The sequence below is a fragment of the Morone saxatilis genome, unplaced genomic scaffold (assembly GCF_004916995.1).
Source record: "Morone saxatilis isolate NCDOM2014 unplaced genomic scaffold, NCSU_SB_2.0 Contig23, whole genome shotgun sequence".
Taxonomy (NCBI): domain Eukaryota; kingdom Metazoa; phylum Chordata; class Actinopteri; family Moronidae; genus Morone; species Morone saxatilis.
This window is the reverse complement of record NW_023339796.1, coordinates 9,627,375-9,641,216: the sequence shown is the minus strand read 5'-3', so window position 1 is coordinate 9,641,216 and position 13,842 is coordinate 9,627,375. Positions and strand designations below refer to the sequence as shown.

Here is a 13,842-nt window from a genome sequence, read left to right as displayed (position 1 = left end):
GTCTCATTCAGTCAAAAGGATTTTAGTCATCAGGAAAAGCTGATCTTATCAATGGCTTGTAACTGATCTATAAAACTTTAACCATAACAAAGCCACTAGCTACAATTCATAAGCCCTTTATAAAGGGTTATATGTTATAGAATAACTGAGCTTCATTAAGTCCTCAGAGATGACATGTGACTGTGTTTTTCCATTGTTACTCATAAAATTGGTCATCGTTGTGGGAGAAAACAATAATGATTTCCGTTTGACCGAAGATTTCAGTTCAGATTTGTAAAGATTTTTGTGATTCGACCACTGCCTTGTTTTCCAGTTCTCTTTTCCTCTAAGTGAGTTGAATGAGTTCATTCTTCAGAGATAGTTTTTTGTTTTTGCAGATCACCATATTGGAATGTGTGACCCTTTTGTGTAACAGCAGGGGTTACGGTCAAACATCTAGTGGAAATATTATCTATAATTTCCAACAAACTTGAATGAATGACACCAACTCTGCTTTTAATCTTGTAAATATAAAAAAAGTGCATCCGCTAAGAGATATTAGGTATTTTACAAAGACAGAAAAAATGGAATCAGTGTACATCTGTGATACTATTTGACTTTTTTCTGGTCTGCCACAGAGTGGAAACACAAGAGTGAGCCCCATCCAGTAGTTTCTTCTCTGGAGACGTGAAGTGTTTCTCCGTTCTCAAATCTCTCCCCTCCACACTTTGCCCCCGGGCTTTCTTTTTTAACTAGCTCGAAATATGCCTTTGTGTAAAAAAAAAAAGCCGCAGAGACAGTAGCGCTGAGATCAGTGTCATGTCATCTTTGGCCTCCCTCCAGCTCTGCTCAGACCATCTTTTTGTCTCAGATAGGCAGACGTCACACAGACAGTTGAGGCCTGTCACTCTAATGGTCTCTTGTTTTGGCAGGCATGTGGGCTTTTGGAAGATTTGACGCTGATACGTGTTACTATGCATGTCTTACTGAGGAATGTGCACGTCACGTTGGTGGTAGTGGTGTAAATTAAGACCACCATTTGTCAGTAGGGTTTTTTTTTTGCTAAGCTATGTATAGTACAAATTTGAATTGAAGACATATGCATTAATAAACGGCTTCCTGGTGTAGTGTGAATCTTATATATATCTTAAATTTACATGATTTTTAATTCCCCCACTGGTGTTACAAATGGACTTAGGCAGGTACTCCACGTGGCGCCATCATTCAATCCCTGACTGCTTGCTTGCCATAGAAATGTTGTGGAACGGTTGTCAGTCACATGTAACATTCTGGGTCTGCTGGAGTTGTTTGTTTTGGCACTTTGAATATGTTTCCTTGGCATTGTTAGTGCAGCGTATTTTAACAAAGCATGAAACAAATAAGAGGAAAATGTTAGTTATTCACAGAGAGACACAGTTCTCTTGCATTGTGTATGGCTCGCTCTGTACGCCTCCAACCATACATTTTTTTACTCTCAAAGTGTGTTGGGAGAGCAATCTCTGTCAAGACACAGCTTGCCAGGTTTCCATTTGAAAATTCATAGCTGTCAGACAAGTTAAGGAAAGGCAAACACGCTTTGTAAAAAGGAAACCATTTGACCCAATCTGAAAGAAAATCCTGATGCCTCCTTTATGGATTTGACTGCTCAGATTTTCAACCAGGCTGTGAATGTGCATTGTAAAGACAATATCATACAGCATATGTGAACTATTAAGTCCATTGGTATGAAACCGAGGACTCGAGGGGAAACATTTCAGTCAGCTATTGGACTTAATAAAACAAATCTCTTGTTGAAGAACTACTGTGACCTTCTGCTAGAGGCTAAAGTGAATATGAGTGGTGACAGAATCTTCTCTGAAAAGCAGTAATGAAGTCAAGAATGGAGGTAATATAGATCACCGATCAACACTACTGGTTTATTAACTAAACCGATGTGGACATCCAGCAGGTGCTCTGCACCTTTACAAAAATATTGTGGAATCATTTCTTTTACACTGCTTGGCTAAATCCAGCTATGTGGCATGTTTCCCATTTTCTGTGGGTACTTTTCACAGAGAGTTGGACTTCTTTTAATTTATTTGGCTGTATGTACACTTTTTACATGCAAGAAGGGATGCTGTAATATCTTAATACACAATTTGTTTCTCTAAATTTATCATATGCAGATTGGTTGTAAAAACTGACAAAACTGTTTTTAAAATATAATTTCAAATTTTCATTTAAGTTCAAAGAAACAAACCAAGCTATACTGTGATACTATATGTATATGTATATGTTTGATTCAAAAAATGATATCATATTTATTGTTGATATTGATTTCAAGTACATTATCCAGCTCTCATTTTAAACAAAAAAATCCCATAGTAACTCTGTATCTGTTGAGTCATTTACTTGCAAAGCTGAGTGCTTTATTCCTTGTTTTTGCTCACTTTTTATAGTGATGAAAATTTATTCTACAGTGAAAGCAAAAAGGAGTCCTGCACTTTACCAGTGCAGCATTAGACGAGGTGTCAATCCATGCACAAAATTGTCCTTTAAATGTCCCAATTCCGTCTGCAAAGGCATGTTGGCCCAAAGACTTTTGTGAGTTCTGTAAATCCATTTATTCTTCAGTTTCACTTTAAGGGTGTAAAGGAGGCCAGAAATTCCACATAATGAACAACTACAGTGCCAATCCTGTCAGTTGGTGTGACCAAAATGGTCACAGGCTGACAGTCATGTCCCCTGTGTGTGTTTATGAAAGTAATGCTCTGCTTTCCCCATCACAACCTCAGAACGCTGGTTGTCGGTTTTACCAGCTATGTGGCAGTCCCCGCTTTGTGTGTTTTATATACGCTTCCCTTAAATAAACTGACGAAAGGAGAGCAAGTCTACCACATGTTCTCCATACCATGTTTAGAACTGATACTTCTGCTTGTTATATTTCAAATGAATTGCAGCTTTAAGATCCTAAATACTGGACTTTTTGTTATGGGGATTCTATAACGAGAGTGTAAATCCTGCTGTGTGATCATGTTTAAATCTATACAACGCTGCTGTGAGTGACATTCACCCCCTCAGGATATGATATAAATATTAAACCAAGTCCACTGGCTACTGTTTCACATGCATGTGGTATGACTGTCATGTTCACCACATGCCATTGTCTAAAATATGTCCCCATACCAGCTCAATGCATTATTACTTAAACAAACTGCTATATAATCTCAATAGGTGCTGTGGGTGCTGTGACATGTGTGTGAGGTCTAAAACAGGGACAAAACGGTGTTACTTCTTATGAAAAGAAAGAACTCTTCCACCTCTGCAGAGAATTTGCTCTATACACAGACACGCCTGTGCTGGAGGTTGATCTCAATCTCCAGCAAATGTTGAATTCCCCTGAACATTAACCACTGAACAGCTGAATTCATTTGAACATTAACCAAACTTTTGAGCATTATATGCCCCAGCTGTGCTTCCTGTGCTGTTTATGTAGTATATCTTTGCAACTCTTATTGTTTATCCAGGAAGGTCAGCATCCTGCACTTTATTAGAACCTTTATCAAGATGTATCCACTCCCTCTCTGTGCACTGTTTTAACTGACCTGAGTGTGTCTGTGATCTCTCCCTCTAGGTTGACAGGTAATGAACCGTTGTCTATCCTGCCTCTGAACTCTCTACCAGAGGAGAACGTGGGCAGGGCCCACTACAAGCTGTGCGACCGGCTCAAACTGGAAAAGAAGCAGCGCAGGATGTGCAGACGAGACCCGGGCGTGGCGGAGACCCTGAGAGAGGCCATCACCATGAGCGCCCTAGAATGCCAGTATCAGTTCCGCTTTGAGAGGTGGAACTGCACCTTAGAGGGGCGCCACCGAGCCAACATACTAAAGAGAGGTATGAGCTTTTCATTTCCTTTTGAACTCTAAAACAATACCTAGTATCTCTCCAATATTGCACACCAAGGAAGGCAACTGAAACATATGCATTTAACTCCCCTGTGCTTAAAATAGAAAATGGAAAATAAAACAACAGAAGCACTCTGATAAATTTTGGTACACAGAACTCTTTTGAACTGTCTCTATTTTCTTACCTTTCATTTGTCACTCTCCAATGTGCTTTTCCAGGATTTAAAGAGACAGCCTTCTTGTATGCCATCTCCTCGGCGGGCCTGACCCATGCAATGGCTAAAGCTTGCAGCGCGGGACGCATGGAGCGCTGCACATGTGACGAGGCCCCAGACCTGGAGAACCGCAAGGCGTGGCAGTGGGGAGGCTGCGGAGACAACCTCAAATACGCCAACAAGTTTGTCAAGGACTTCTTGGGCAAACGCTCCAACAAGGACCTGCGCGCACGCGTGGACATGCACAACACAAATGTGGGCATGAAGGTAAGTGTGCAGGATCAGATGATAATATAAGATAAGATGATAATGTTTTTGTAATCACAGAGAATTATCAGCCAACCCTGTGGTTCCCCTCAGCTCAGGGAGCGTTTTAGCAGAGCTGGTGAACATAGTGGAGCATTTAGTGGCTAAAGACATCTATGTCTTTACATCAGTAGTTATTGCATACAGAAACAGAGCTAAAAGGACAGTGAACATTGGACTTGACTCAAAATTAATGCTCATGTTGCACCAAGTGTGCTGGATTTATAAATAAGCATATGTTTGCTGACACGGTTGCCATCACATGAACAATTTTAGAAGGTGATAATGCCCCTAAGTGACCAAAATTTCAAATAATGTAGGTTCAACTAATCTCAGCTATGAAACTTCTTACAGAAAGCCTGTGTTACAGACTACTGTCTGTTGTGGAGTTTGAATAATGTGGAAGGTTTACAGGCAGATCGATTGAGTTGCATTATGAGAAGTGTAGGATCCAGTGTTTTTCTCAACCTGTACTAGGGATGAAAAGTTTGAATATTTCGGCCTCTGCTAAATCAGTTTTGACTGTTTTTGATTTAATCTGTCTCTTGTGAGTCCCAAAACATAATGCAAGTGCAATATGTAATTGTTGGAGTGCGCCTTTAAGGTCTCATTTAATTAACCATTCACTCCTTCAGTGATTATCATAGTTTGTCTGTGACTTTGACAGCAACAATATTTTATTAGCTGATAATTTTTCTAAAACATTACACTATGCCTTAATCTAAGTTGTGGCGGATAATTATTCATGTACACCTCAATGATTTTAGAACATTTTTATTGAGTCACATCAACTACACAGTGATTTCATAGCAGTATATTTATCCAACTGTCATATTAATTTGCCTTTTATTAAAGTAGTAAATTCAACCGAGGCAACAAGTTTGAGTTATAATGCACACATGCGTCCAACCAGGACACACTCCTCAAGAAAACAATTTGAATGCGGTCAGAGTTCATTTGGAGTCACAGACAGTATTCAGTGCTCAATCAGTTAAACGTGGGAAAACTGTGATAATACAGTCTGAGTTTAGTGCAATTATGTAGACAAACAGCAACATGAAGTGCCAATTCATTGTGTGCCTTATCCCGGATATATACTGTTCTACCATATCTTTGGTTTTGCTTTTGTAATGCTTAGTTTAAACATTACAGTGCTAGTAAATGAATGCAGTCCAAGACAAAACACACTGTTCAAATAAATGGTTAAAATGACCAAATAGGAATTTAATATGACTGCAAGAGAATGACATTGATAGAGTTATACATAAAGAATCCTGAGAGAGTGAAATTACTAAAAAAATAGAGTAGAGTTTCAAGTATCTCCAAGAAACCATGAAAAAAAGAAACCTAAACTGATTAAAGTAATTGCCACTGTAAATTTGGTGAAATCTGAAAGTGCTCATTAGTCAATATTTGATTTTCTCTCCCAGATTAGATAGGCAACCACTCTCATTTGTGCTCTGGCACAATTCAACAATTGTTTGTGGTGAGCAAATATGGGTTTTTCATCTTGGAAGTGTTTTTAATAGTAAAATAAAAAAGAGGGAATGGTCTTAATCTGTCAAGCCAAAGCAAACTAAAGGTCTGGAATCTGTTGCTTTTACTCGGCTTTTCTCATATTGTAGCCATTTTCATTTTGGTTTCACAATGAATTATAGCAGAGGCACACTTCCCAAATGTTCGCAGACACAAAACTCTCCCAAAAGACCAATGCAGGCTCTTCCTTTTCAGCTTGGCTCTCCAAAATCTAATCTCTCGGGAGATCTTATTTGTGATAAAAGATTTACAACATTGTTTTTGCTCTTTTTTGTTATTTGCACATGTAGTGAGGTATACCACACTCGTTCAGGATGAATTCCCACACAGAGGACGAAACTGGAATGTGCTAGCCTCTGCATCCCCCCGACGTTTAAAAGCTGACCTATCAAATTTTCTTGACCTGCTGGTGTGATGAATATGCACTTCCTGTTCCCCGATCTCTTTCACAGTCTGAGAAAAGAACTGTAGATGCTATCCAAACCCCATCTAACACAATGTGTTATTGTCATTGATTTTCGCACACACACTGCTTTTGACATTGTGGTTGATGCTGAAGTGAACTTTGGCTGACCGCAAAGATGTTAAGTACTGTTTAAATAACGTGTTGTGGTCGTTTTTGCTGATGATCTCTATGTTTCACTTGCAATTATGTATGATTTTCTGTAAGTAAAGACTTTCTTTACTATTCTTTATCCTTCCAACTTATTATCTGTGTTATGACATAATTACCACACTAGACGATTGGGTTGATCAACTCTGGGTTTAGAAAACACATTTATAGTAAAAGGACAAGAATAGTGCCCGGTGTCTACATATTAAAGTCTCCTCTTTCCCACGGCTATGTAAATGGATTGTCTATTTGAGAGTACTACTCTTAGCAAAAACCTCCCCTCACTTATCATAATAACAGTTATTGAGTTTAATCAAAATGTCATCTGTGGTCATAACTAATCTATCCTCCCACCACCACCAACCAATGTTCTTTTTGCTCTTTTATACCAAGGCTTAGACAAAGTGTTATATTGTTCACCTTCAGAATTATGTTGATCATAGTTCACATGCAATAATTGAAGCCTCTGTGTTTTCCCCTTTTATTATGATATCAAAAAGAGCAGTGAATGTAATAATCTTCCATTGTATCTTTACATTCCTCCCCAAACCACTGCACTCCACCCTAATCTTCAAATTGTGAGCATATTTGGGTAATTTGGCTCTTTGAAATGCTGCTTACAAAACATAGGCTCATTAAATCACTTAGCTTTCATTATATTCCTTTAATGTTTCATTGCAGTTGACAGTATTTCATTGTCTCTGAACCAGGTAATCAAGGCCGGAGTGGAGACCACTTGCAAATGCCACGGAGTCTCCGGCTCCTGCACTGTCCAGACCTGCTGGAGGCAGCTCCTGCCCTTCCACGAGATCGGCAAGCAGCTGAAGCAGCGCTACGAGACCTCCATCAAGGTCGGAAGCTCCACCAACGAGGCCACCGGGGAGGCAGAGATCTCCACGGGCCGGAGCCAGCAGCCACAGCCGCAGCCCCTGCCTGGCCTGAACGATCAGATCCCTCGCACTATGGACTTGCTCCACATCGAGGACTCGCCCAGTTTCTGTAGACCCAGCAAGTACTCGTCGGGCACGGCAGCCCGCAAGTGCTACAAGGACAAGAACTGCGACGCTATCTGCTGCGGGCGAGGCCATAATACTCAAAGTAGGGAGGTGACCCGGCCCTGCCAGTGCCAGGTGCGCTGGTGCTGCTACGTCGAATGCAAGCAGTGCACACAAAGAGAAGAGGTCTATACCTGCAAAGGGTAAACCAGTCACCTGTCAGCCCCTACGATCAGTGGAGCAAGTGAAAGATGGTTGCGTTGAAGAGGAGTGGTGGTTTTGTTCTCATACAAGGTTTTGCTTCCACTGTTGGAACAGTGTTCTGCAAACAAAAGAGGAGTGAGCCGATGGAGAAGCAATAAGCACTTTGAGGGATTTCTGTGGGCTGGCTTTCAGAGCTCCTGTGGCCCCCATGTCTGGGGTTTGCAGATGAAAAAAACCTTCTCAGACAACTGGGTCAACATCTCAAGCTTTTTTAAATCACGGTTTTGCCTTGAAGAGAAAAGCTTTTATTTTCCTATTAAAAAAATCCAATTGCATCTTTTCACAAGAAAAAACAGAGATAAGTGTCCAGTCGATGAGGATCCAACACAAGGACGGTAACACAAACAGACTGGTTTCTGGGTCCTTGCCCAAAGAAGAATGGTGTGTATGTGTGTTTGTCAATCTTTACATGTGTATGTTTGTATGTGAGCACGTGATGGGGGGATAGTGAGGGGGAGGGGGGTTCGAATGACGACTTTTATGGCAATGAAATCCATATTCAGAGACTGCTAAAAAGAAAAAAAAAGACAGGGTGTAAGATTTACTCTACACGCACATATTTACACTCACACACATTGTGTGTTTGCATTTGTATGTAAATAAATTCAGTTATATTGTAATGATATTATACAAGCCACTTATCTAACTATGTTAAAACAAACCACTAACCACACAAATGTTTTGTTGTTTGTGTGCTCTCGCTCATTTTTCTTCTTGATTCATGTTGACAAGGCCCTTTGGAAAGCAGCACACTTGTGTCCGTCGTCTTGCTGTGGATAATTTATAATTCCTTTGGGACTACTCCTTCACAGGGAGAAAAAAAAATCTCATTTTTTTGTAATAATATAATATGAAGCTGTTAGTAAATGCATTAACAGGAAATAACTAAACCAGTCAGTTTAGGCTATTCTCGGCCTTGAGCGAACCAGTGTTCAGGGAATAACTTAAACCACTATAACTATTTGGATAAAATAGGAGAGATATTGTGCAAATACAAATAATATCCTAGTTGGAGGTGACAGTGGCCTTGTTATTACAGCCGACATCATTGCAACAGGTGATCACTTACCAGCGGTCCACGTGTGACTCGGATCAGAAATTGTGGAGCTCTGCGGAGCTTAAATCCACCTTTTTTTCTTTTTGTTTAACTTTTAATACTTTGAAGTTGTAAAGAAAACTGTGGAGAACTGGAGGAATGTAACCCCCTACCATTTCACATCCTTCTTTATTCTTCAGCTGCCACGATTTGATTGAGCCATATTCAACACATGTAGACATGCAGCATGTACAGTGGGAGCTGCGTCAGTCAGTCCAAACCGTATGGGGCAACTGAGACGGTAATCTAACTTGACGTGTCTGCAGAGTTGCTCAAGTGAAGATGAATGCATAAGTCTCATAGCTAATATAAATATATTTTTTAAGACTAATATTTGTGTAATGTTTGGCAAATTGTTGTCTAAATGGAGACGTTGGGGTTTTGCAAATCAGCTGTCTTCATTCAGAAGTCAGTAAAGTTGTTATAACTCGAGTTAATTTGCTTTTTCATATTGTCATTGTGGCACAAAGTGACACAGTTAACACAATGCCGCATACTGAACCCTGCCATGCATCTACAGTAACAGTTTAAAGGAACAGTTTGATGTTTTGGGGAAACGCTCTTATTCATTTTCTTGCCTAGAATTACATGATTGTACCACTTTCATGTTTGTCTGAAAAATATAAGGCTAGCAACCAGTTAGCTGAGTTTAGGATGAAGACTGGAAACAGGGAGAAACAGCAAGACTTGCTGAATCCAGTGGTAGCACCTTTAAAGCTCACAAATTATCATTTTTATATCTTGTGTCATCTTGTCTTTTGCTGTTTTTACCCTGCAGCTTTTGTACAGGTTAAACAAACCAGATATAAAGTGTTAATTAGTGAGCTTTAGAGATGCTGGTAGATGAATTTTGTTACCTTCGGACAAAGCCAGACTCTATTTATGTCCTCATCTAAACTCTTGGACTCGTAAATATATTTCCCCAAAAATTAAACTATTGCTTTAAGACATGAAGTCAAAGGTTTAATTTTTATGAGAAATGCCTCTGTACACACAAACAATGCAGATAATAATATTTCATTGTATTCTCAGCACTCTCAGAACATTATGTTATATACTATATGATATGCCTTGTTTTAGATGGGTGTGAATTAACTACTGAGTGAGGGACCCAGCTTTGTATTATAGCGCCATTCACGCACTGAAGCCCCAAAGCCCTTTAAAGTATTTTAAGATCTGTATTTATGGCTACAGTGCAGTGCAGAATCTTTTTTTTTTTCTTCCTTAAAAAAAAATGTAAATAGCAAAGGTTTCTACTCCTGTGGTATAGAAACTAAAGTGAGGCACATGTTCAACTCTCACAAGCAAATGAAACAGAAATTGGTGGCAAAAAGACATGTTAGGGTGAGACGTTTGTGGAAACAGCACGCAGCTGCCGTAACAAGACGATTACAGATTGTAATCAGTGACACAGCACCATGCCAAACATCCTTAAAAACAGATTTTTATCTTTGACAGACTTAGAGTATTATTAATATTCAAAATCAAACCACCTAGCAATATCATGCTTTAGGAAGCGTGCCTTGCATGGGTTATTTGTCCTGAGGGGATGAATTCCAAGCATTTTGATATGAGAAGGCATGCCAAATAAAGACTGGTCAAAACATATACATAGAACTTTGCACGCTACATGGAAACCATAATAGCTATGCTGAGACTCGAAGCATAAATGCCTGCTTCCCACAGCTTTCGGTGTGTGCGCTCTCCACACACAATCTCCCTGGCCCAAACACACTGAGGTTCTCTACTATTGAACAGATTCAAAACAGGCATGGCAGGAATACCAAATGCCCACCAAGTGCATTTTTTATTTGTTTATACATTGTACATAGGCCTAAAAATTTCTCCCAAGAGTGAGGAGCATGATGCAGCAGCCAGACAGTTTTTAGATGTCGCAGTCGTCCATATTCTCAAATCCAAAACTCTGCACTGTTTAGTCGTCAGTGGATCATGTACAAAATTCTGTTTTGTAGAAAAAAATAAAAGATAAATTATTTTTAAATATATTATGAGCATGTGTTTAGTGTAAATAAAGTCAAAGTCTAAATTGATTTTATATCCTGTATTTTTTACTCTGTTTTTCTTTTGGGTGTTTGTTCCTTTTTGGGGTGGAGGCTTCAAGAAGCAGTGTATACTTTAAACATATTTCATATGTCATCATTTTCTGTTATCTAAGCACTAACAAATCCTAACAAATTTAGAATCAACTCACCTTTAGCTGTCTTTTATTCATGCGCACGATCATCATGACACATCTTTGAGAGTATTCAAACAAAATCACAGTCATCATCATAATTTTTTATAGAATTTGATCTGTTTGTATAATCGACTTTTGTGAAAAGACTTTGTAATGTTGGTTATCACCATATGATGCAGTATAAACCCCTGATTGCATCAGTGTGGACTAGTTTATACTCACCTTTGGATCACTTTACATGTGCATGTACTTTTTGTTAGGATTTGTGCTGTGCTTGTAAAAGGTAAAACACACCAACTATGTATTGCCCTTTGTGATGATACTACACCAACAAAGCTTTGTCCATGTTCACTTATTCATGTCTTATGGGAACCCTAAATTATTTTCCTCTACCTCATGTGTATAGCTTGTAGGTATAAACAGATCACAAATGACTGGTAAGAATGTATTTAAGTTATTTAACATCTTTGTATAACAAAGGCGAAAAAAATCTGAAATAATAAATGAATTTTTAAATTACTTCATGTGTGGTTTTTATTCTTTAGTGGCACTTTGAGCATTTAGTTTTAGTCCACAAACTTGTAGAAATTCTATATGATATGATAATCCTGAAATAATGGTCTTTTATCAATTATTTGAAATGGTGTGAAATAGCATACTGATGTGTAGTGCCTCATCAAGCTGATTGTTGAAATTATTTATCAATCTGCATCCCACAAATTATATTTTAAAAATGTAATACCATTAGGCTTTGGACACGACAAATTAAACAATACAAATATACATTTGAATGTTGTCTTTGGCTCTAAGTAATGTGATGAGCATTTTTCATGACAGTTTATGGACTAAATTATCAATAATTCTCTAGTCGCAGCTCACAATGAAACAGCTCTGGCCACAACTCTCAGGCTTTAACTGTCAGCTAAATGCCATCCAAACAGCCTTTGCATTGGCTGCAAATCAAGTAGCACGCAGCTGAACATAATAAGTTGTCACCTCATTGCAGGGCACCCACTGGGTTGAGAAAACCAGCGTAGATCAAACTTAAAGTGTGGATCTTAATAGTTTACAAACTCAAGCTCCACTTACTGACTTGTTTTGGAGTTTTCAATTGTGACATGGCCCTCACTAGCGAATTTATTTTTTCCAGTTGCCATGAAAGCATACATATTATTTCCTACATTCTGAGTACTTCTGGAACCTCTCATGCATACTGACTTAAAAGTGATATATATAAATGAAAACTCCAGAACAAGCAGGTAAGGGGACCTTGAGTTGTGATGGTGTAGAAAATAAACATAAATAACCTTTGTGCACTGGTTATCATTCATACATTTTCCGTCTCCAACTCAAAAGAAGTCAGCAACAGATAACAAAACCCCTCCAAACTTTGGGGTTTCCCCAGTTGCTACAGCAGCAAGTGGGGTGGGAAAGTAATGGGAAGTGACCAGAAGGTCTCCTGTTCAAATCCCTGGACTGGCTGGGGAAATGTCTGAGGCCCACCTTCTGATAGCAGAATAGTGACTGGAGCAAGAAAGCCATCCTTCTATGTAATCAGACGTCAATGTTGAGGTTAAATGTTTATGGGAATCTGATACAGACGTTGTTGGATTTTCACAGTTTCATGCAGGATCACCCTCACTTTGCTATGACATTTTATACTGATTTAGTGTAAACTGATTATCAAGGCCTCTGTCATATTACACTGCACAATACCATGGCAATGATGTTTTTACTTCAATGTCAAACAATGTTACTATGAAACTCATTAGTGCAAGATATAAACATTTCTGTTTTGAGTTTACTTTACTTTACTTATTTGGACATACGTATGTGCCGGAGAGTTACACTGTTAAACTGATATTATTTCAACAAGCTCTATTCCCTCAGCAGATGAGCCGAGATATCAGGGAGTTTTCTCTCTCAACAATCTTGCAAATATCTCGTGGCCTCATCATACAAGCCCTGAAGCTCGACTAATCCGAGAGAAAAGGGGCTTTGTGATCCCAGGCTGTGAATAGGAACTTCACGTCCGGTTGCGAAAACAATACACAATTACGGAGTGTATCTGTTCTAATACCTAAAACATCAGTGGAAAAGCCCATGATATCCCTGACACGTGTACCTAAATTAGCAGTGCAGGAGCTGCACCCTCCTGATGTTAGCTATTCCTTCCCCTGGGTCCTAGCTGCTTTTCTCTGAGAAACTGAGAGGCTTTAATGTACCATGCTTGCTGGACTCCTCCTAGCTTCCTGCCCTCTACCAGGCTCTAATATGAGCTGTAACTTTGCGGTGCGCTGTAATCCAACAATGTTTTGACAGCTGTTACCATGAAGGAAGTGGGTGCAACTAAAGCACATACTGAAAAAAAGGTAAAAAAAAAAAAAATCAAGCAAACTTCACCCCCTACCTCCTCCGGACTACCTTCCACTCTTATCCTCCTCGTCTGCTCGGACATGCTGTCAAGCAGACAGAGTGAAGAGTGAGATAGTTCTTGAACTGCTGAAAGTGGCAGATGATTTGTTATTCCAGCATCATCCCGTTGCATAGGATGTACATGTGCTGCCGTGTGGAGGATTTGCTGAGTGTTGATTATGGTCTATGTGTATGATCATATAACTGGATGCAGACTTCATGACATGAAATGCATAGCCAATCATACAGCGCCAGTAAACTAGTGGCAAAAAAAACTGAACTGTCCCTTAAAGGAATAGCCTAACATTTTGATAAATAAAAATACGCTTATTTGCTTTCTTA

General features: G+C 39.2%; 1 protein-coding gene across 1 annotated transcript in view; it reads left to right on the top strand.

Annotated features, from left to right (window-relative positions):
• wnt9a (wingless-type MMTV integration site family, member 9A) overlaps positions 1-11,604 on the top strand; it is a 21,401-nt gene extending 9,797 nt beyond the window's left edge. The window contains exons 2-4 of the mRNA XM_035671312.1: positions 3,593-3,852; positions 4,083-4,345; positions 7,244-11,604. Coding sequence (XP_035527205.1) covers positions 3,593-3,852; positions 4,083-4,345; positions 7,244-7,735 — 1,015 coding nt within the window. The 3' untranslated portion in view covers positions 7,736-11,604. The remainder of the gene's footprint in view (positions 1-3,592; positions 3,853-4,082; positions 4,346-7,243) is intronic.
• Positions 11,605-13,842: the final 2,238 nt, after the last annotated feature.